Source organism: Harmonia axyridis, chromosome 7, assembly GCF_914767665.1.
Source record: "Harmonia axyridis chromosome 7, icHarAxyr1.1, whole genome shotgun sequence".
NCBI classification, from domain to species: Eukaryota; Metazoa; Arthropoda; class Insecta; order Coleoptera; family Coccinellidae; genus Harmonia; species Harmonia axyridis.
In genome coordinates, this window is record NC_059507.1 from 17,027,129 (window position 1) to 17,051,618 (window position 24,490).

The window sequence follows — 24,490 nt, forward strand, 5'->3', positions numbered from 1 at the left end:
GACGACACTGCCGAGGAATAAAGGAGGCAGAGGTCTGCTAGACATCATGAAACTTGCCCATGGTCAAATTGAATGCCAACGAACATACTTCAAAGACAAATCTGGCACGTCAGAGATCTACGAAGTACTGTGTGAAGCAGACGAATCAACACCTTTGCAACTGCACAAGGAGCAATTGTCATACAACCACCAGACAATCCAAGAAAAACTGCAAAGATGGTCAGAAAAGCCCCTACATTGACGACATTTCAACGAGGTGAACCAGGATCATGTCGACATTGAAGCGTCGAACTATTGGCTCACATCAGGTGCGATGTATCCAGAAACGGAAGGAAAGATACTACACATAGAATTGGCAACTAAATTAACACTAATTCGTTCTGAAAAAGTGCCATACTACAAATACCGACCGGAAACCATCCTGGAAAACGAACGCTATAAACTGTACTGGGATCGTACAGTTTTGACTGATGAAACAGTCCCTCACAACAGGCCAGATATATTGCTAGTTGATAAACATCAAAAGGCAGCAATACTCATCGACGTAGCAATACCCAATAACAACAAGATGCGTCAAAAAGAGGTCGAAAATATTTCAAAATTTAGGGACCTCGAATTTCAGATAAAGCTCCAGTGGGAAATGATATCAACAAGAACTATTCCAATTATCATCTCAACAACAGGAATAGTACCCAAAAATCTCAAGAGAAATATCAAGCAACTAGGACTTAGTGAGTATATATGTAATATAATGCAAAAAGCTGTTCTTTTAGGTACTGCAAGGACAGTGAGAAAATTCCTAGGAAGCGAAGGACAGGTCCAAGGATCGCGTGTAAGAGGACCAAAAGTTCGACGAGAACCAGGGGGATCACAAGGACCGGACACGACCGAGCTCTGCCCTTCTGATATTTTAAATATCTGGGATTGAGTGAATGTTCCTCTTAGCAAGGAGTGAGAAGCCGACGGCGAGGAGAAATTCTACGCGTATAGGCAAAAGTCGGGGATAAGAGAGTTTATTCAGAATATTACAATAATAAACTCTATAATAGATGTCGTAGTATTGTCTTCAATTGGAAAATTAATTTGACGTTCATAATCATGATAATGTAAATTGTTTTTGTTTTACGTATGCCAAGTGTCTTGTATTATTCACTTATTAAATCTAATTTGACGAAGATAGTGAAGTAATTGTAAAGAAAATTTCAAAATTAATTTAGATATTATCCCTGTTTGTATTTTACAGAAGCTAATGCATTGTTGTATTTTCCTTGAAAAAGGCCATTGGTTATTCAACGAAATATTTAATTTCAATGAATTAATGTTCGAATTTCCGAGTTAGTTTTTCACTCAGAATATAACAAGAAGAATTGTAAAACTTATTATTCATCAATAAAGTAAGAATAGATACAATATATCTATACTTACTTTAGGATTTCAAAAATAAAAATAAAATTGTATGAAAATGTCTACAACTAGCTAATTTATATTATCAATAAAGTACAGGCCCTTGCCTCAGCGATCAATGTTTATGTTTAATAAACTATTATTATAATTCCTCTTCCATTATATTTGTTGCTAAAGTTTGTATGCGAAAATAGTTATGTACTACCCCCAAAATTATTCGTTACTAAATTCAGTATAATGATATATTAAAAAAATCATCAGTATTCTTCCAACATAACAAAAGAATCACACGAGAAATTCTCACCTTTGTATTCGAGCTGATCTGAAGGAAAGTTGCAATCCCAGCCCGTACTCTGTTTTTAACACCTCGCACGGTACCTTTAGCACTTCTTATAGTAGAAGCTCCATCACCTAACAAATCCTTATAACCCGCAAAACTCTCACCCACTTCATCATTTTCATAAGACACGAACGGACCACTGGATTCATTTTCATTCAAATGAAAATTATAATATTTGTCTGTTTCATACAGCCTGTTACTACCGATGATTTCATTGCACTTTTTGGTTTCTTTTTCTTCTTCAAACGACAATTCTTTTATTAGTATTGGTTTTACTGTTTGGTCCACAGAAAATTTAGCATTACGTATGTCTTGCAAAAGAGTCTGAGGAAGAGAATTTGAAGAAGCCCGTGTCGTAGGTATCAGTTGTTGAGTATCTATCGTTTTTCTTCTCTCTCCGCAGGAATCATTTTTTTCATTATCATCGCTGTTTGCCTCAATAACACTACTATTCAAGCCAGATGGTGTTTTCGTTTTCTCACCAATTATAGTAACAGATATTCCTGTTTTCTTTCTGGAGCTGATAGATGGAAAAGAACTATCCAAATCACTGCAAGTGCCAGAGTCGAGGGTGTCGCTTGGAGAAATTTGACCGCTCGACATAACCTCACCGTGAAACTGATCATAAAAGAAGTATTCATTTGTCTCTGTCGATGAATCAACCATCGTTTTTTGAACCATTTCACCTTCCGACGTGTTAACACTAATTTTAATGCAGGGCGACACAACACACGTCACGCTGGTTGTATTGATAGAACCATTGGAGTAGGACTCTTGAGAAGGATTTATTTGAATTTTTACTACGTGTGTATTCGAGTTAGTTTGCTGTTCAACGTCTACAGTGTTCTCGAAACTGTGTTTGTAATTAAAGTTGTCTCGTATGATGCAGTTTGTAAGTACCGTTGCACCAGCCATTGGAGGGGATTTTCGTGCTTTTGGTGGTAGAGGCGGAGGTCCAATGTTAGGGTCTTCCATCGTGTGCATCCTGAAATTATTGATTTCGATCAGAATATAAGAATATATATAAAAATATATAATATATAAGATTTGGATTTTCAGTTCATCTGAGATGCATCCAGAATTATATCAATAGCAAACCAAGTAAACAAATCGATGGCGATAAGATATTGCCAGTTTCGGAAATCTTAATCGAAATTCAGAACTAATATCTGCGTTCAAATTTTCAAAACCGCCTATCCATGAGTTAATTTTATTAATAATACTACCTAGAGAGGAAATTCATTGTTTTCATTAAGAAAATCTCATCACGTAGTAGCCTAAAATATTCATCTGAATTTAGAGTGAATATGAACTCAATTCAAATCAATTTTTGTGTTGAGATATAACCACTCTTTCGATCAATTCAATAATTTTTATATTTTTTCGTATCGATGTACTCATCAAAGTCTAAGCTCTATAGGTCAGCAGCAGTATGAAAGAAAACACTTTCATTACCGAAAAATCCCACGAGAAACGATATTGTATATTACCCAAAATATCAAAACCTTGAATCTCTATAATATTCCTTACAAATAAAACCCGTATTTATTCATTTTATAAGTGGAACAATTCATCGATTGTTATTTGAAATATTATTATTATCAAAACATATATTATATGCTGCCAAAAATATTAATTCTGTATATCTCGAATATCTAGTACCTACCATTGGACAGAATATAGCAAACTTAGGCATAAATTTGCCCATATCAATATTGGCAAATTTTTCTTGTTTATCTGATTATTATAATCAGTTCGAATTGTAGGAAAAATGTATCAATTTAAAGAATTTTTCTGGTTGTCTAGGACGATGGTAGAATAATGGACACCGAGATGGACACTTTCTCATACTGAAATTAATATGAATACATTATTCAGAAACGCCTTTCTGAAATTGTTTCTTGATACGCTTGAAACCTCATAAAAATTATTCAGACTTCTCTTTCTTCATGGTGCAACATTATAACTTGTGATTGCATATTCTCGAAGTGAAATTTCGATTTCTTATATCTTGAACCTTTTCAAAAGAAACATTATACGCGAATAGGATGTGGCACAATATGTTTTCATCAATACTGTTTCATTATCGCTTTGATTCAAAGTAAGCTAAGTACGTATGTCTATCGATATAAAAGCTTGTTTTTTAGGTCAGAATTCAAAACACTTTCATTGTGGTTTTAGAAATTATGGATTATCTCATAACATTCTATAGAGAATAATATACAAAGAAAAACAAAAATAGCACATATTATACATCATATATTTGGAAATCATATTGATTGTACCACTAACTCATTCATTTTTCTTAAATATTGTGAAAAAATTGGCTAACGCTAGCTAACATATACCAATGGAGATCAAGAATTTAGATCTTGAGTGATATATTCAAAGAAAGGAATCAGAAAAGGAGACGAACTGAATGCATTTATTACCTTCAGAAATCTTTTTTCATAATCAACAAAACTGGTTTCCAGTTACAATAAGTCTATGGAATTAATGAAATCACAAACGACATCTGTGAACTACGGAAAACGAACGGAGCACCGAATATCGGTAACGGAGAAACGCACATCAAACCGAACTACCAACGGGAGACTGGCTGAGAAACGTGTCGAGTAACCGAATTCGTACGTGGAAAAGTAGAAATCGCTGACTGGTGGTCGTACGGCTCGAATACCTTTAGAAGTACCTGTTGATCTATTAATTAGCGGTCAGTGGATTCTTGTTCGGTAACACCGTTAAGGAAACTCGGAAGGTTGTCGGTCAACTCAAGAATGTTCGAAAGCGAACCAGTAACAAAGACTCGTCGATTTAATTTTATAGAATTGTTATCCCTCGGGAGACCAATACATTGTTCAATCGTTCCTTCTGTATCGATGTTAATTTTGATGACAATTTCATAAAGAGTTATCTGTGAAATGCTGATTGGTTTCTTGAATAATAAGAATATTTATGTCATTAGAAATATTAAGTATCTATTGAAAATTTTTGAAAAATACGAGTGGGTATGATTTAATATTTTCTATGATAAGCTGAAATTGCAATCACAGAAATGTAGAAAACACTGATGGGATGTGAAATTAAAAGCTGTCAAGTGCTCGTTCATGCATTCTTCAATTAGCCCTTGGAGACCACAGAACTGAATTTTCGCCTCCAAGGGTGCATGAATCAAGAATTGCTCAAAAGCAAACATGTTTCGACATTTTTTTTGATTTTTTTGTTTTGAATAACGCATAATTTGAACTGGACGGATGCTATTTTCATTGAAATATTATGTTTGTGGTTCGCCCCAGGCCGTGCACCAGCATAATAATAATAATCAAAGACAAATCAGGCACGTCAGAGGTCTACAAAATAATGTGTGCTTCAAACGAATCAACACCTTTAACTCTACACAAGAAGACATTTTCAAACAACTACCAGACAATCCAAGAAAAACTACAAAGATGGAGAGAAAAGCCCCTACATGGACGACATTTCAACGAGGTGAACCAGGATCATGTCGATATTGAAGCGTCGAACTATTGGCTCACATCAGGTGCCATGTATCCAGAAACAGAAGGATTTCTTTTAGACATCCAAAATCAAGTGATCTCAACGAGAAAGTACTACAAGCATATCATAAAGGATCGAACTATTACTGACGATCTAGGTACCAATGCGCCTGTGGCAATATGTTAGACAGCGACCCCCATTTTCGAAGATTTTTTTTCACCCATTATATTTCCTCATAGTATGTTTTTATTCATAATTTAAGCCATATAAAGTTTCAAAATAATAAACAATATAATATTGTACAGGTTGTATATGAATAGTTGCGAAAAAATTCAGGGAGCAATTCTTTGTCGAAAAATTGGGTGGGTCTTTCATACAAACTTCTTTTGCGCCTCCCTCTCCTTAGTTACAACTCCCTAAAGATGGCTCCCAAAAAGTGGTGTTCAATTTTTGAAAAGCTTATAATTTTTTTTTGTTCCATTCATTTTATATTCGTACCATTTCTCAATAAAAATATCGTTTTGCCATAAATTTGAGGTCGAAAAGAATTCTAACCTCCACAACTCAGGCGTATTATCTGTTTATATTTTTATTCTCAAAACTTCTCAAAACATTACAAGAGACCTCATTTGTTAAGAATGGATTAGTCTATCCATAATTTATTTACTTATTGTAAAATATGAATACAGAAAAAGTTACTGCGAAACAAGTTTGGAGGGCGGCTTTTTCTACCCCATGGAATCATAGCGGAAAACCACCAACAATTTTTTCAAATGCGTTCTCGAGCTCGCATGAAATGTCAGCTCAACTTTTTGTGAATTATTCGGTTTTCAAGAAAAAAAATCATGTCAAAACGATATTTCTATTGAAAACTGGTACTAATATTGAATCAATGTAACAAAAAAAAAACAATTATTAACTTTTCACAAATTGAAATCTTCTTTCCGGGCGCCATCTTTAGGGGCCGTAACTAAGCGGGAGGGAGCTCAAAAAAACGTTTATTTGAAAATCCCACCTTATTATTTGAGGAGAAATCTGCCCCAAATTTTTTCGCAACTAATCATAAACACATTGTATATTTTGTTATTTTAATTGAAACCATTGAAATACACGTTTCATAAAGGTACATATGAACAGATAACTCCTGAAGATCTAAAAAACCGATCGTTATAAAATTGTATCAAAGAAAAAGAAGCCGCACTCAAAAATAGATGGAACCGTTTGTCGAATAAATACCGACAAGTTTGATGAAGCGCAGAAAACTCGTGAAAATAGGGGTAATAACACATGTCTACGCTCGACCGTAATATTTATGATCTGGACATGGTACCTTTGAGCATGCCGACGCTCAACAGAAATATTTATGACCAGATTATGGCACGCTTGGACACAGTCCTATTTATATTATTTCTTCCCTTAAACTAGAGTTTTCTTGATCCCGAGATCATTTTAGGCTTAGTACGCAATCTAACGTTTTTTTTCTTTTTATCATTTTTATTTTAATATTATTTCTGCTTGGAGAATGAATGTACCGCTGAAGTGGAATCGTCAGGTACACTTTCTAATTGTTTTTGTCTTGTTCGCGGTTCTGGTATTGAATTGCCAGAAATTGTGTTGGGGTGGTCATTTCAAATAAATATATCATTTCCCGCTCCTCAAGTATAGGCAACCAATATAACATCTTTTCTCGTCAAATTGTCAAGTCGCAAAAACTTGTTTTGAATCCCATCTGTGAAATATAGATACATCAATTGGAACTCATTTTTCCGTATTTCTCGAGTGTAGAGCATCTCAGCTAATCCGAATAAAGATTTTCTGTCTTCGACCATTTGAGTTGGATTATTTGGAAAATTGCAGATAATATCATAATTTTGCTGATTATTTTGGATATTTATATCACGTTTTGGAATCAAGCAGAATTTCCGTCTTGTACGGGATAAAAATTCTACATACTCTGATAGAAATTTCTATAAAAGCCGCCCTCCATCTTAGGTAATGTAAAGTACAAATTTCAAATGATTGTCTTCATGAGTTTTAATTGCAGGCTTTCAATTCTTTCAATTCTTCTGAATATTTTACTGATTCGATATATAAGTGGATCAACCTGAATTATTGGCGTGTTGGTTGATGCAAAGACATCCCTTGGACATAGGCACCCCCATTGCCTTATACTGAGGGTTGGAATAACTTCTAACCGGTTGGGAGCGAACCGAATTCAACATTTCCATCAACTGGACTTCTCCCTCTGGATGAGTACAACCCTTTTATTTTCATTGGAGAAAGTTACCAAAATTAATCATTTATTTTGAATATATTGAATAACCATATTGGACCATATATAGACTCTGAAATTTAACTAAAATCCTACAGTTTATTATTTTATTGTGAATACCATCATCTGAATACCATTATCTGTGAAATTCTCTGTAAATGAAAGCCGGCATTCATTCTTTTAAATTATTGTTCATACTTAAGTGCACTCAATTCAAATTCATTAATTACATTTCATATCATAAATATAACGCTTTTCTCTTCAAGTACTTAGTAATTTGGTAGTTTTGGAAATTTTACAGAAAAGTAGGAATCTTGTTTATATTCGATTGATATTATTAAAACTATCTGGCGCCCCCCCTATTTATTGAGCTGTTCATTTTAAATTAAGAAAAAAATTATAGAATCCACCCCTTCTCCACTAGAGCTAAGCTGCGAGCTTCATTTTACCTTATTTATGTTACATCTAGAGAATATTTGAAAATAATTCACTTGTTGAGAAAAATAACGTAACATAAATAATTGGCACCGCAACGTGTGAGGCCCCTTTTTTTTTGAATATATGGTCCATAATTCCTCTTGATAAATTAGTTCTGAATTTTATTCCAAAAATATACCTTAGTTTAACTTAATTGATTATTGAAAAAACTTCATTTAGTGCAGATTAGATTTGTTTACTTCTTTTTTTTTTGCTGCTAACATTTGGTTAGATTCATTATCGCTTCCATTACAACGGGTTTTTGTGTATTCTGATTTCATATTCGGTCAATTCTTGGTTTGCATACACTACACGCCAATAAAGTTGTTTCGAAAATTCTTCGGAATATTTTCGATATTTTTTCATTTTTTGTTCCTGAAGTCCTGACTTCATTTGATTTAGTTAATAATTTGGGCTATAGGTTCAATTTTCTCAATTGGTTTAGTGCAATTTTCTTTTTTTTTTGTGTTTTCATTCAAGTTGTATCGATATGGATTTGCAGTGGGAATGTAATAGGCTATCGAAAGATGAGCTTGAGTATGAGTTGAAAATAAGAGGTTTTGAAGATGTGGGTACAGTGGACAAGATGCGAAGTTGTCTTAGGAATGTTTTGAAATTAGAACGGTCAGGTCAGTCATTAACTTACCCTGCTTATGCGTTGAATTGTGATGAGGAGTTTAAAATTGTTGAGGATAAAATAAAGGAAATAGTTTCTTCGATTGAAATTTTCGAAGGTGATGATAAGACCACGGCGTATAAGAAAATTTCATCAAAAATAGCTCACGTTATGAAAAGAATAGATAGGACTAATCCAACTGAGTCGGATAAAATTAAACTTAGAAGTAGTCTCCTTTCTCAAGCGTTAACATTGATGCCTAAGTTGAAATTTCGTATTAAAAACTTAAAATTTCAAGAAGCGAGCATATTGAATCCGAGTTTTTTCAATATTGATTTGGAAGACGATTTATCTTCTGAAGAAGAAACAGCAGCACATGGTGATATTTGTAATTCGACACCTAAAAACAAAACGTCACATCCAACTGAGTTTAGCGCATTACATCCAAAATCGATTCCTGTTACTAAATGGAACCTCCAATTTTCTGGAGATAGTAAAGATATGTCGGTATTAGCTTTTCTTGAACGTGTTGACGAACTATCAGTTTCTAGACATATTGGAGAACAAGAACTTTTTGAATCGGCTTTTGACCTTTTTCGTGGTTCAGCTTTAACTTGGTTTAGAGCAAATAAAAAGAAATTCAATAATTGGAATGATATCGGGATGGCCTTAAAGAAACAGTTCCTTCCGCACGACTATGACGATCGGTTATTTGAAGAAATCAAGAAACGCACACAGGGAGAAAATGAAAACATCGGTATTTATGTAGCTTGTATGACAACTCTATTTTCGCGCCTATCGTATAATGTTCCTGAATCTGTACAGCTTCGCTTAGTTTTGCGGAATATACTTCCCTTCTTCCAGCTCCATCTTGGATTAATTGAGGTGGATTCCTTAGATCATCTCATTGATCTTTGTTCGAAATTAGAAATAAAGAAACATTCTGTAGAAAATTTCTCGAAGCCTTTACGTCGAAAAACTGATCTTGAACCAGATTTAGCATATGTTGAGGCATCTTCGTCGTCTAGTCATATGGGTTCACAGGTATCATCGGTTACATGTTGGAATTGTAGGAAGCTCGGTCATACATCTCGGGTTTGTAGAGCGACCAAAACCAAACATTGTTATAAATGCGGTTTTCCTGGTGTTACTGTTCGAGATTGTAAAACATGTTCACGTACCACTGCGATGTCGGAAAACAATTAAGGGGCTCTTCCGAAGGTAGACGGCAGAACCCCGATGATCATTATGCTTCTACCAAAGAACACATTAGTTTCGATCAAACTTCTCATATCACTTCAGAACAAAAAGTTTTATTGGATTTTATAATTTCTCACTCCGGTCATGATGAAAGACCTTACCTTAAGGTTAAAGTTTTCGGAAGAGAATTTCTTGGTTTGCTAGACTCAGGTGCTACTAGGACTATCATGGGAAATGATAGTTGGGAATTATTGAAGCCTTTTGGAATCAATTTGAATAGTGAGGACGCACCGAATTGTAGTGTGGCAAATGGAAATGTCTGTGAAAGTCTTGGGTCGGTCTGTGTTCCCATGGAGCTTATGGGTAAAATTAAACTTGTGAACGTTTTGATCGTTCCATCGCTGAAACATTCATTAATATTGGGGTTAGATTTTTGGAAATCGATGGAGATAGTACCAAACTTGAATCGGGATTGTTGGGAGTTTTCTTGTGATGAAATAAATGTGCAGAATAAATCCGAAAGTCAAATCACCGATAGTAATGATTTATCTGACGCACAACGTGATACTTTGGATAAATTTATAAATAAAAAGTTTGAATTGCAAGGTGATCGGTTGGGATGTACACATCTCACGGAATTTGAGATACAAACGGATTCTCCTCCTATAAAGCAACGGTATTATCCCGTCTCTCATGTTGTTCAACAGCATATTGATTCTGAACTTCAGAAAATGATTGATTTGGGTATTGTTGAGGAATCTCGTAGTCCGTGGTCATCGCCAATATTATTAGTCCGCAAAAAAGAAGGTGGATATCGGTTTTGTGTGGACTACCGGAAATTGAATAAAGTTACGAAACCAGATGCCTATCCTTTACATTTTGTTTCTGCGATTTTGGACAACCTCAAGGGAGCAAAATATCTCTCCTCCATCGATATAAAGTCAGCTTACTGGCAGATTCCTATGAAAGAATCTTCTAAGGAATATACAGCTTTCACGATTCCTAATAGAGGATTGTATCAATTTAAACGCGTTCCATTTGGTTTAAAGAATGCACCTGCTGCTTGGCAGAGGTTTATTGATCGGGTGATTGGTCCTGATTTGGAACCGTATGCTTTCGTATACCTCGATGATATCATTATAATTTCTGACTCCTTCGAGAAGCATATGGAAATCCTTGAAAAAATATTTTCGAGACTATTTGACGCTGGACTTACAGTTAATAAAGAAAAATGTAAGTTTTGTAGGTCTGAACTTCGCTATTTAGGGTATGTTGTGGATAAATTCGGTCTCAGAGTGGATCCTGAGAAGGTTGAAGCTATTTTAAGGATTCCTCGACCTTCTTGTGTTAAAGAAGTTCGGTCATTTATTGGCATGGCTTCTTGGTATAGGAGGTTTATTCCCGATTTTTCTGCCCGAATAAATCCTCTTTGTCAGCTGCTGCGTAAAAATTCCAAGTGGAATTGGAATTCAGAATGTGAAGCCAGCTTCCATTCTGTGAAGGAATATCTTATTAGTGCTCCATTATTACAGTGTCCTGATTTCAGCTTGCCATTTATTGTGCAGACTGATGCAAGTAACTATGGTCTTGGTGCCGTTCTTTCCCAGGAGTCTGATCAAGGTGAAAGGGTCATTTGTTACCTTAGTCGATCACTGACCAAACAGGAACGTGCATATTCCACAACAGAGAAAGAACTCTTATGTGTTGTATGGGCATTGGAAAAGCTCAGGCCGTACTTGGAAGGTACGTCATTTACTGTTGTGACCGACCATCATTCGTTAATTTGGTTGCACAACTTAAAAGAACCGAATGGGAGACTGTGTAGATGGGCTGTTCGCTTACAGCAATTTGATTTCAAGATTATACATCGTAAGGGCAAGGATCATGTTGTTCCTGATCTTCTATCTCGTTCTGTCCCGGTAATAGATAGTATTACTCCTGAGGAAGATCATTCTGATTTTGATATTGATACCGTTAAAGATGGGTGGTATTTATCAATGAGATCAAAAATTCTTGATAGTCCTTTAAACTTTCCACAATGGAGAGTAGAAAATGATAAAATATTTAAATATGTTAAGTGTGATTTTTCTGTGTTGTCAGGTGATGATTTGAATTGGAAACTTGTTGTACCCAAAGAAAATCGTTCGTCTGTTATTCATGCCATTCACTGTGTTCCGACAAGTGGCCATCCTGGTGTTTTCAAAACATATAAGAAAATTTGTGAAAGATATTTTTGGCCTAAAATGCGTTCTGACGTTAGTTGTTTTGTTAAGAAGTGTAAGATATGTATAGGTCATAAATCAGTTCAAAAAAGTCCAGCAGGTTTATTGGGTAGTCGACCAACTATAACGAAACCTTTTCAGATGCTTAGTATCGATTTGATGGGACCTCTTCCGCGATCTACGAAGGGTTATAGTTTTATATTTGTGATCTCTGATTACTTCTCAAAGTTTGTCTTAACTTTTCCGCTAAGATCGGCGAACGCATTGAAGATATGCGAGCATTTGGAAAATGATGTATTCCTTTTATTTGGTGTGCCAAAGTATATCATAGCTGATAATGGTACTCAATTCAGGGGAAAACACTTTACCGACTTGTGCAATGAATATAAGGTGAAAATGTTGTTCAATGCTCTTTACCACCCCCAACATAATCCTGTAGAGAGAGTTAATAGGGTTGTTAAGACTACTCTATCTTGTTATGTACAAGAAAATCATAGGAAATGGGATTTATTCCTTCCGTCTGCAAGTTGTGCCATTCGCACATTAGTCCATGAAGTCACAGGATTCACTCCGTATTTTATAAATTTTGGGCGTGAACATATTATTCGTGGAGATCTTCATGATATAACGATTCCTGATAAAAATATCAATGTGGTCCGTGATAACGTCGATTTGAATAGGTCTGGTAACTTTTTACATTTATACAATAAAGTTAAAGAAAAATTGGAAAGAGCTTATAGAGCTTCCGAGGGAAGATATAATCTTCGAAGACGTCCCGTAGAATATAATATTGGTGACATCGTCTGGCATAAAAATCATGCTCTATCAAATAAGTCTAAATTTTTTTCTGCTAAATTGAGCCCTCGATATGTCGGTCCATTTAGGGTAAAATCTAAGCTTGGTCGTTGGTCTTATGAACTGGAGGATGATTCGAGTAAGTCTTGTGGAATATGGCACGTGAATGATCTGAAGGAAGGATCTGTTGAAGAGTTTGCTTAACTCTTCATTTTACCTGGGGGGGAGTTGTAACGTTTTTTTTCTTTTTATCATTTTTATTTTAATATTATTTCTGCTTGGAGAATGAATGTACCGCTGAAGTGGAATCGTCAGGTACACTTTCTAATTGTTTTTGTCTTGTTCGCGATTCTGGTATTGAATTGCCAGAAATTGTGTTGGGGTGGTCATTTCAAATAAATATATCATTTCCCGCTCCTCAAGTATAGGCAACCAATATAACATCTTTTCTCGTCAAATTGTCAAGTCGCAAAAACTTGTTTTGAATCCCATCTGTGAAATATAGATACATCAATTGGAAGTCATTTTTCCGTATTTCTCGAGTGTAGAGCATCTCAGCTAATCCGAATAAAGATTTTCTGTCTTCGACCATTTGAGTTGGATTATTTGGAAAATTGCAGATAATATCATAATTTTGCTGATTATTTTGGATATTTATATCACGTTTTGGAATCAAGCAGAATTTCCGTCTTGTACGGGATAAAAATTCTACATACTCTGATAGAAATTTCTATAAAAGCCGCCCTCCATCTTAGGTAATGTAAAGTACAAATTTCAAATGATTGTCTTCATGAGTTTTAATTGCAGGCTTTCAATTCTTTCAATTCTTCTGAATATTTTACTGATTCGATATATAAGTGGATCAACCTGAATTATTGGCGTGTTGGTTGATGCAAAGACATCCCTTGGACATAGGCACCCCCATTGCCTTATACTGAGGGTTGGAATAACTTCTAACCGGTTGGGAGCGAACCGAATTCAACATTTCCATCAACTGGACTTCTCCCTCTGGATGAGTACAACCGTTTTATTTTCATTGGAGAAAGTTACCAAAATTAATCATTTATTTTGAATATATTGAATAACCATATTGGACCATATATAGACTCTGAAATTTAACTAAAATCCTACAGTTTATTATTTTATTGTGAATACCATCATCTGAATACCATTATCTGTGAAATTCTCTGTAAATGAAAGCCGGCATTCATTCTTTTAAATTATTGTTCATACTTAAGTGCACTCAATTCAAATTCATTAATTACATTTCATATCATAAATATAACGCTTTTCTCTTCAAGTACTTAGTAATTTGGTAGTTTTGGAAATTTTACAGAAAAGTAGGAATCTTGTTTATATTCGATTGATATTATTAAAACTATCTGGCGCCCCCCCTATTTATTGAGCTGTTCATTTTAAATTAAGAAAAAAATTATAGAATCCACCCCTTCTCCACTAGAGCTAAGCCGCGAGCTTCATTTTACCTTATTTATGTTACATCTAGAGAATATTTGAAAATAATTCACTTGTTGAGAAAAATAACGTAACATAAATAATTGGCACCGCAACGTGTGAGGCCCCTTTTTTTTTGAATATATGGTCCATAATTCCTCTTGATAAATTAGTTCTGAATTTTATTCCAAAAATATACCTTAGTTTAACTTAATTGATTATTGAAAAAACTTCATTTAGTGCAGATTAGATTTGTTTACTTCTTTTTTTTTTGCTGCTAACATTTGGTTAGATTCATTATCGCTTCCATTACAACGGGTTTTTGTGTATTCTGATTTCATATTCGGTCAATTCTTGGTTTGCATACACTACACGCCAATAAAGTTGTTTCGAAAATTCTTCGGAATATTTTCGATATTTTTTCATTTTTTGTTCCTGAAGTCCTGACTTCATTTGATTTAGTTAATAATTTGGGCTATAGGTTCAATTTTCTCAATTGGTTTAGTGCAATTTTCTTTTTTTTTTGTGTTTTCATTCAAGTTGTATCGATATGGATTTGCAGTGGGAATGTAATAGGCTATCGAAAGATGAGCTTGAGTATGAGTTGAAAATAAGAGGTTTTGAAGATGTGGGTACAGTGGACAAGATGCGAAGTTGTCTTAGGAATGTTTTGAAATTAGAACGGTCAGGTCAGTCATTAACTTACCCTGCTTATGCGTTGAATTGTGATGAGGAGTTTAAAATTGTTGAGGATAAAATAAAGGAAATAGTTTCTTCGATTGAAATTTTCGAAGGTGATGATAAGACCACGGCGTATAAGAAAATTTCATCAAAAATAGCTCACGTTATGAAAAGAATAGATAGGACTAATCCAACTGAGTCGGATAAAATTAAACTTAGAAGTAGTCTCCTTTCTCAAGCGTTAACATTGATGCCTAAGTTGAAATTTCGTATTAAAAACTTAAAATTTCAAGAAGCGAGCATATTGAATCCGAGTTTTTTCAATATTGATTTGGAAAACGATTTATCTTCTGAAGAAGAAACAGCAGCACATGGTGATATTTGTAATTCGACACCTAAAAACAAAACGTCACATCCAACTGAGTTTAGCGCATTACATCCAAAATCGATTCCTGTTACTAAATGGAACCTCCAATTTTCTGGAGATAGTAAAGATATGTCGGTATTAGCTTTTCTTGAACGTGTTGACGAACTATCAGTTTCTAGACATATTGGAGAACAAGAACTTTTTGAATCGGCTTTTGACCTTTTTCGTGGTTCAGCTTTAACTTGGTTTAGAGCAAATAAAAAGAAATTCAATAATTGGAATGATATCGGGATGGCCTTAAAGAAACAGTTCCTTCCGCACGACTATGACGATCGGTTATTTGAAGAAATCAAGAAACGCACACAGGGAGAAAATGAAAACATCGGTATTTATGTAGCTTGTATGACAACTCTATTTTCGCGCCTATCGTATAATGTTCCTGAATCTGTACAGCTTCGCTTAGTTTTGCGGAATATACTTCCCTTCTTCCAGCTCCATCTTGGATTAATTGAGGTGGATTCCTTAGATCATCTCATTGATCTTTGTTCGAAATTAGAAATAAAGAAACATTCTGTAGAAAATTTCTCGAAGCCTTTACGTCGAAAAACTGATCTTGAACCAGATTTAGCATATGTTGAGGCATCTTCGTCGTCTAGTCATATGGGTTCACAGGTATCATCCCTCTGGATGAGTACAACCCTTTTATTTTCATTGGAGAAAGTTACCAAAATTAATCATTTATTTTGAATATATTGAATAACCATATTGGACCATATATAGACTCTGAAATTTAACTAAAATCCTACAGTTTATTATTTTATTGTGAATACCATTATCTGAATACCATTATCTGTGAAATTCTCTGTAAATGAAAGCCGGCATTCATTCTTTTAAATTATTGTTCATACTTAAGTGCACTCAATTCAAATTCATTAATTACATTTCATATCATAAATATAACGCTTTTCTCTTCAAGTACTTAGTAATTTGGTAGTTTTGGAAATTTTACAGAAAAGTAGGAATCTTGTTTATATTCGATTGATATTATTAAAACTATCTGGCGCCCCCCCTATTTATTGAGCTGTTCATTTTAAATTAAGAAAAAAATTATAGAATCCACCCCTTCTCCACTAGAGCTAAGCCGCGAGCTTCATTTTACCTTATTTATGTTACATCTAGAGAATATTTGAAAATAATTCACTTGTTGAGAAAAATAATAAATAATAAGCCTTCTATGGAAGGCTAGCAATATTTTAAATGTTTCCAGATTCCCCGGCATTATTCGTTGCTGGGCGTATACATGAACGAGTTGTGATCTTTGGAATTATTCCGCCTGGAGCTTCAATATTTTTTTCTGGGCGCCCCTGTGGGCCTTGCGCCCGTGGCGAGTGCCACCTTTGCCACGCCCTAGATACGGTACTGCTGACGATCGATGCCGTTATGGATGTCCAACGAATGAGAATCTCCAACATATCACGGGAGGATGTCAAATGTTTGATGGAAAAGAATATAAAGAGAGACACGATGCAGTAGGAAAGATACTACACCAAAAATGGCAACCAAATTAAAACTAATTCATTCTGAAAAAGTACCATACTACAAGTACTGTTAAGTTTTGATCAGAGTTCGTAGAACTGAGCGCCGCCAATGTCCAAAGATTAACCCCTGAAGTTAGTTACAGATCATTCCGCTCACTTTATGAGAGCGTTGCGCGCAGTCGTCCTTATAACGACGGCTGGCTATAATGGTATTCTATCTATGTCCGTTTTATCTGTGACACTTCTATGTTCTTAACCTTTTTCTATGGTTCAACCAAAAAGTGAATTGGTGTCGAGTTGGGGTAATAGATCGAATAGTCAGTTTAGTAAATTCAACAGACAGTTTAGTAAAGTAGAGTATAGTATAGTTCGTCGTTGCTCTCGCCCCTTGAAACACAGTGTTCAGCTTGCACATTTCAAGTTAGTTAAATATTGGCCTTGTCGCCACGTGGTTAGAAAACCCTACAGTCGGTCGTCGGCCTTAGTCACCAAAATCTTCGTTAGTACCCAAGTCGGTAAATTGTTATTGGATAAGTGCGTGGAACTGATTCATAGTTTGCAATAACTAGTTAAGCGAATCTTGTAAAGTATAAATTGTGTATTTGTATATATAGACTTACTTCAATAAATAGTGTGGAAAATCTAATGGTCCTTCGAACTACATAACCCAGTACCTTACAGTCCAATTTATGTATGGATGTTCTACATCTAATAGTTACAAGTACCAACCGGAAACCATCCTGGAAAACGAACGCTATAAACTGTACTGGAATCGTACAGATTTGACTGATAAAGCAGTTCCTCACAACAGGCCAGATATACTGCTAGTCGATAAACATAAAAAATACCCATCGACGTAGCAATATTCATCGACGTAGCAATACCAAATAACAACAGCATGCGTCAAAAAGAGGTCGAATAAATTTCAAAATATAGGGACCTCGAATTTCAGATAAAGCATCATTGGGAATGATATCGACGAAAACTATTCCAATTATCATCTCAACAACTGGAATAGTGCCCAAAAATCTCAAAAGAAATATCAAGCAACTGGGAATTAGTGAGTATATATGTAATATAATGCACAAAGCTGTCCTTTTAGGTACTGCAAGGACGGTGAGAAAATTCCTAGGAAGCAAAGGACAGGTCCAAGGATCACGTGTAAGAGGACCAGAAGTTCGACGAGAACCAGAAGGACCACAAGGACCGGACACGACCGAGCTCTACCCTTCTGATATTTTAAATATCTGAGATTGAGTGAATGTTGCTCTCAGCGGGGAATGAGAAGCCGACGGCGAGGAGAAATCCTACGCGTATAGGCAAAAGACGGGAATAATAATAATAATCTTTATTGGTTCCTTAACACACCCTAGTGTAGGGTCAAATTCAAATGAATATAACATTTTTTTTTTTTTTTTCGCCTTCACACTTTCGTGGTGGTTATCCGTACAATTCGGGTGTCAGAACACCAAGAGTTGTCCAGTACAGCTAATGTGGATAAAGAACACTGCGGATTATGTTGACAGTTCCCAGCAGTACCGCCTTCTGCATCCATATGAGGGTGTTAGGCGGAAGTTTCATTTCTTTGAGGTGTTCCGTAGTCTTCTTATGTACCAGACCGTTGCAACTGATAATGAGCGGAACTATATCGACACGTTTTAACTTCCATATGTCCCTAATCTGTCTTGCTAATGGCTCATATTTTCTGATTTTTCCTTGATATGCCTTAGCCAAATTCTGATCCATCGGTATCGAGAAGTCGATGAGCACGGCAGTTTTTTCCGTCTTGTACCATACAATCATGTCGGGTCTATTATGCTCCACCCCTTGGTCTGTAAACACTGCGAAATCCCAATACACCTTTATGTGCTCGGTCTCCAGCAGTGTTTGGGGTGTATACGCATGATAAGGTGTAAAATTCTGTAGGAGCCGTTCTCCAAGACACAACAACTGGTGGACCACCTTACCCATGCCTGGACATATATTCTGTACCCGCAATTGCCGAGCATCCTGAGGAGAGATGCTGCACTGTCTCCTCAACGCAGTCGCACAGCCTACACTTGGTGTTATTTAGTTGCTGTTTCAAGATGAATTTGCAATAATTCCTTGTTGGTACCACCTGGTCCTGGATCGCAAACAGAGTTCCTTCCGTTTGTGGATAAAGATACCCCTTCATTAGGTACATGTTCGTGCCCTCAAGGTCAACCTCATTCTGACGTAGGCTGGAATAGAAATTCCCATGTAGAGCTTTCGTTTGCCAACTTCTTCGAAGATTCTCCAGATAGTCCACTTCTTCCTCCATTTCTGAAGTTCCCTGGTGAGATGATTAGGCAGCACTCGCTTGATCAACTATCCATTTGTGGACAGGCAAGTGATTGTTCTTCTCGAAGAAATTGGAGACACTCTCGTTCTCCTTCCTGAATGCCTCCTCTATGCTGCCCAGACCTCGTCTACCTTCTCTGCGTGGCAAATGAACTCTTTCTATTGCCGAGTTTGGGTGTAATATTCCATACTTGGTGAGGGTAGCACGCATACGTTGGTCAATCCGCTGTAGGTCTGACCGCGACCAATTGATTACCCCAGCGGTGTATGTGAATGATGGAAGGGCCCAGATGTTTATGGCCTCTATTTTATTTTTGGATGACAATTGTGTTTTGAGTATTTTATGCACCCTCCTGAACAGTTCTTTCTCGACAATTTCCTTATTTTCTTGGTGCTTTATCTCATAGGTTTGCTCTATACCCAGGTACCTATATCCATCTTCCGTTCTTAATTCAGTTATTTCCCTTCCATCCACCAGTCTGATATTCTCCTCTCCCGTCATCCTTCCCCTGCTGACATTGACCGTTGCACACTTCCCTAGTACCAGCGACATCCCGACGTCCTCACTAAATCTTCTGACCAGTTCCAGCAGTCCTTCCAGTTGTTTGCGACCTCTAGCAAACAGTTTCAAGTCATCCATGTAGAATAAATGTGTGATGGTAACCTGCATATTCATGGTATATCCATATGCAGACCTGTTCAGCATGGAACTGAGGATGTTCATGGCCAAACAAAACCAGAGTGGACTAAGACTGTCACCCTGGAATATTCCTCTTTTTATCTTTATTTCCTCTGTTTTGCTGCCTCTCATATAGATCTTCGTTCGCCAGGATGTCATAAGAAACTCAAGCAGCTTTATAACCTGATCATCAATTTGGTATATTTCAAGTGCTCCCAGCAACCATGAGTAGGGAACAGAATCGTAGGCCTTTTCATAATCTATCCAAGCCATTGATATATTTTTTTTTCGTTTTTTTGCCTGTTTAGTCAGTTCTTTATCTATCACTAAGAGCTCTTTGCTTCCTCGTCCCTTTCGCTTACATCCGTTCTGTTCCCATGCCATTATGTTGTTCTTCTTCAGGTAATGATTGATTTTACAAGATATTGTGGAGGTTAGAACTTTGTATATAGATGGCAGGCATGTGATCGGTCTGTAATTATTGGGTTGCGATAGATCTCCTTTTTTGGGGACCATGTATGTAATTCCCTGAGTAAAGTACTCAGGGACGCTACTGGGGTTCCTGAGTGCACACTGAACGAGACGAGCCAGCGCCGCGTGTGTTGATGTGAGATGTTTCCACCAATAATTATGTATCCCGTCGATGCCAGGGGACGCCCAGTTCCTCAATCTTTTAACCGTAGCTTTTACGTCCTCCACGGTGACGACGACATTTTCCATCGCCGTCAAACTCTGCAGTCTTAATTTTTCGGATGTAATCCATGGAGCTGTATTATTGTGTTGAGCGTCTTGTGACCAAATACTCGACCAGTATTCTACCATCTTTTCTTGTGCGGGGGTGGTTGATTTTTCGTCTTTTTCGTCTTCTAGTTGTCTGAAAAATTTCTTCTGATTCTGTAGAAAAAGGTTATTCTGACGGTATCTTTGAGCTCTTTTGTTGTATCTCCTCAGTCTGCTGCCTAGTGCAGCTATCTTCTGCTTCAGAGTCTCCGAGTAGATTTTTATTTTTTGATTATATTGCGGGTCATTTCTCTTCAGGCCGATTTTATTAGCATAAGTTTGAACTTTCCTTACTACTTTTCGGCTGGGTTTGTCCTCGGTGGAATAATTGTGAAGAATCCCTATTTCTTTCCTGATTGCCGTTACTTTTTTTTCAAGTCTTTCCTCCCAGGGGGGTTTTTGTCGTTGTTGTTTTATCAGTTCCGGTTCCTTGTTGGATGTTTTAAGAATGGTGTTACTCGCAGTAGCAGCACTATACACCATATGACACAGCTCATCAAAATCCATTGACCCACCAATCGCCATACCTACTGCAACGTCAACTGCTTTTACGGTATCCAACACGTCTCGACCACACCGCACTTTAGCTATTCTTGGTCTTATATCCATCGGCACACCCTTCCACTTAATGTTTATTTCCTGAAACAATGACATGATCTCCGAGGAAGCATCAGACTGGGTATCCGCTTGTGGCACAATGCTCTCGACCTCCTCGAATCCGATCTGTTGTGGTGTCAAAGAACTCAATCTATTTATGCTTCTCCTTATGCTCGCGGCCCTGGTTGCGGGGGACTGATTCATAGCTTCTGCTCTCAGTGCCTCGATTTCATCTGGAGCTAGCAACTTCCTTGTTTTGATATTTTTTATCTGTGCTATGAGATGTTTACCTGTAAAGAGTTTATCAGGATACAATTCCAACCATATGTTAGCGAGTTTTGTCGCATACTTTTTTGTGTTTTGTTCTCCATCTGTAGCTTGAAAGTAAGCATTTAAAAGACTTCTATTCATTTATCGAGTCCAATGCTGCCTACCTCGCGTTCGGGTTTGAGCGGGACTCACAGAACTACCTGATAGATCCAAGCTGTTAACCCGGGAAATTCCAATTGAGGTGCCTGGCCTTGTGGTACCAATTCGCAGAGAAGTGCCACTCGCTCCACTTTCTTCTGCTAGAGACTGTAGCTGTTTTCCTCTAAGCGCAATCCCAACACCAGAGGCGGTTTCCGAGGCTTCTTCATATTCATCGAAGGCTGCGTATATTCACAGTGATAGGGCTGCTGACCCTTATCACTGGTTGACACGGGTATGCGGGGGCGTCACTCCCCGAAGCAAATGCTCCCTGCATATTATATATATATATATATATATATATATATATATATATATATATATATATATATATATATATATATATATATATATATAATATGCAGGGAGCATATATATATATATATATATATATATATATATATATATATATATATATATATATATATATATATATATATATATATATATATATAGGGAGGTGTGGTTGGGTATCTAGGCAATTTAGAAGAGATCAACAGTCTATCGTCTATTCATCTATATTTCGAACCAATATGCGGTTCTTCTTCAGGATGCTAAAAATCACACAAATTACAAAGTTGGAAAGTTGTAAAAACAGCAATCTATGCTTACATCTGACTGGACAGAATTATTTAAGATGATAAGTGCAGCTATAAAAGGTCTTCTACTCATAAAATTCAATAAAAATCACAATAATTGTAGAAATCTCAGAAACCTTGCCGTAATGCATATGTCAATTTTACAGGTTAAAACTCATAGAACAGGGGAACACAGAGAAAACAACAATTCACAAAGTGACATAAAGTCATGTTTATCTAGATGGCCTACGAGCCTATATAGTTATTTGTTATCTTTAGATCGTAGGCCATCTAGATAAACATGACTTTATGTCACTTTGTGAATTGTTGTTTGTTTTTTGTAAAATTGACATATGCATTACGGCAACGTTTCTGAGATTTCTACAATTATTGTGATTTTTATTGAATTTTATGAGTAGAAGACCTTTTATAGCTGCACTTATCATCTTAAATAATTCTGTCCAGTCAGATGTAAGCATAGATTGCTGTTTTTACAACTTTCCAACTTTGTAATTTGTGTGATTTTTAGCATCCTGAAGAAGAACCGCATATTGGTTCGAAATATAGATGAATAGACGATAGACTGTTGATCTCTTCTAAATTGCCTAGATACCCAACCACACCTCCTTACTTTATTCGGCAAATAATTTATCTTACTGTATAAATATATACAGGGTGTTTCCTAAACATGCGGCAAAAATTCAGGGGGTTGTTCCTTGGACTATTTTAAGCATGTTTTGTCCTTGGATGATTTTTGAAAAACCTCTTTGTTTCGAAGATACAGGGCGAACAACATTTTTCATATTTTTAAAATTAATAATAGTTTAAATAAAAATGCGTACCGCACTGTGTTTACTAAGTAGGTACAATTTATTTTTAAATTTGTTTAACAACATTCCAATTACTAAAAACGGCCAGTTTTTTGACTTAAACCCCTTAGATTATTTCCTATGGGGCCATCTAAAATCATTAGTTTATACCACTCCAGTAGAAAATGTGGAAGACTTGCGAAATCGGATCATTGCTGGGTGTAACTTAATAAGAAATGATCCTGGTGTTTTTGAAAGGGTTCGGCAGTCAATGAGGAGAAGATTGGATGCTTGTATGCTGGCTAGAGGTGGTCATTTTCAACAGTTTTTGTAGGTGGAGTTTAATTTTCATGTAATTTTTCATAATAAAATGTTATTATCTGAAATTTTTTTTCCCCTATATCTTCGAAACAAATAGGTTTTTCAAAAATCATCAAAGGACAAAATATTCTTAGAATAGTCCAAGGGACAACCCCCTGAATTTTTGCCGCATGTTTAGGAAACACCCTGTATATATATATATATATATATATATATATATATATATATATATATATATATATATATATATATTATATATATATATATATATATATATATATATATATATATATATATATATATATATATATATATATATATTATTTATCCTGCTATCTTCTGAGCGTCCATACATTGACAATTTACCGCCTACCAAGCGTCCATATATGGACGCTTGGAAGTCTGCTTATGTTAAACCATTCCTAGTAGTCCTACGATCTCGTACACAAAAATTTTTGCGGACGCTCAGAAGATAGTGGGACGTAAATTTCAATATTCAACTAGTATATTATGGTTCAGCGTGTCCGCCGCTTGGGGCGCTCACTACAACTTCTGTATATTCCTCCACAGTATATACTGCTTTCACCTTACCGATTTCTGGGCTCGATGTCGAGGGAAACTGGCAACGCTGGTTTCTCGTGATTATTCATAATATTTCCCAAGTAGAGCGTTACCCCTGTTTTGATTGTTATGAATCATCACTTTTCTCGATAGCGGCGATTTTGTTCAATTCAGGGATAGTTCGCGCTTCCATAAAGACATCTGTTCGGATGAAATATTGATTTAGTGAATGTGCTCAATCTGTATATAGTTTCTGGAATCCAGATCTGTATCAGTTGTAATAATATTATATTTGAATTTAGGCTGGTCAATATAGTAAACAATTCTAGAAAAGCACTGACGTGAAGTCAGGAACTTTCGCGCGCATGTTGATATTCGTGTGGGATTGTTCTGAAGAAGCGGTCATCATGCAACTCTGCACAAAATTCTGTACTAGCAATTTTCAACTAGTAACTAAGTTTTTTCATGATAGGATTTTGAGTTTGAATCTTTAAAGGCTCCTCCTCAATATCTCAG

General features: G+C 36.1%; 1 protein-coding gene and 1 long non-coding RNA gene across 4 annotated transcripts in view; one reads left to right on the plus strand and one right to left on the minus strand.

Moving 5' to 3' along the window:
• LOC123685478 (glutaredoxin domain-containing cysteine-rich protein CG31559-like) overlaps positions 1-4,420 on the minus strand; it is a 149,965-nt gene extending 145,545 nt beyond the window's left edge. For all 3 annotated transcript variants that reach the window (XM_045625182.1, XM_045625181.1, XM_045625180.1), the window contains exons 1-2: positions 4,177-4,420; positions 1,709-2,729 (exon numbers count right to left, since the gene is read on the minus strand). In XM_045625182.1, the coding sequence (XP_045481138.1) occupies positions 1,709-2,728 (1,020 nt within the window). In that variant the 5' untranslated portion in view covers position 2,729; positions 4,177-4,420. The remainder of the gene's footprint in view (positions 1-1,708; positions 2,730-4,176) is intronic.
• A 2,361-nt stretch (positions 4,421-6,781) lies between these two features.
• On the plus strand, positions 6,782-7,466 carry LOC123684324. Its single transcript, XR_006748133.1, has 2 exons — positions 6,782-7,231; positions 7,284-7,466. It is a non-coding gene; the product is annotated as an uncharacterized LOC123684324 (long non-coding RNA).
• The last annotated feature ends 17,024 nt before the right edge of the window (positions 7,467-24,490 follow it).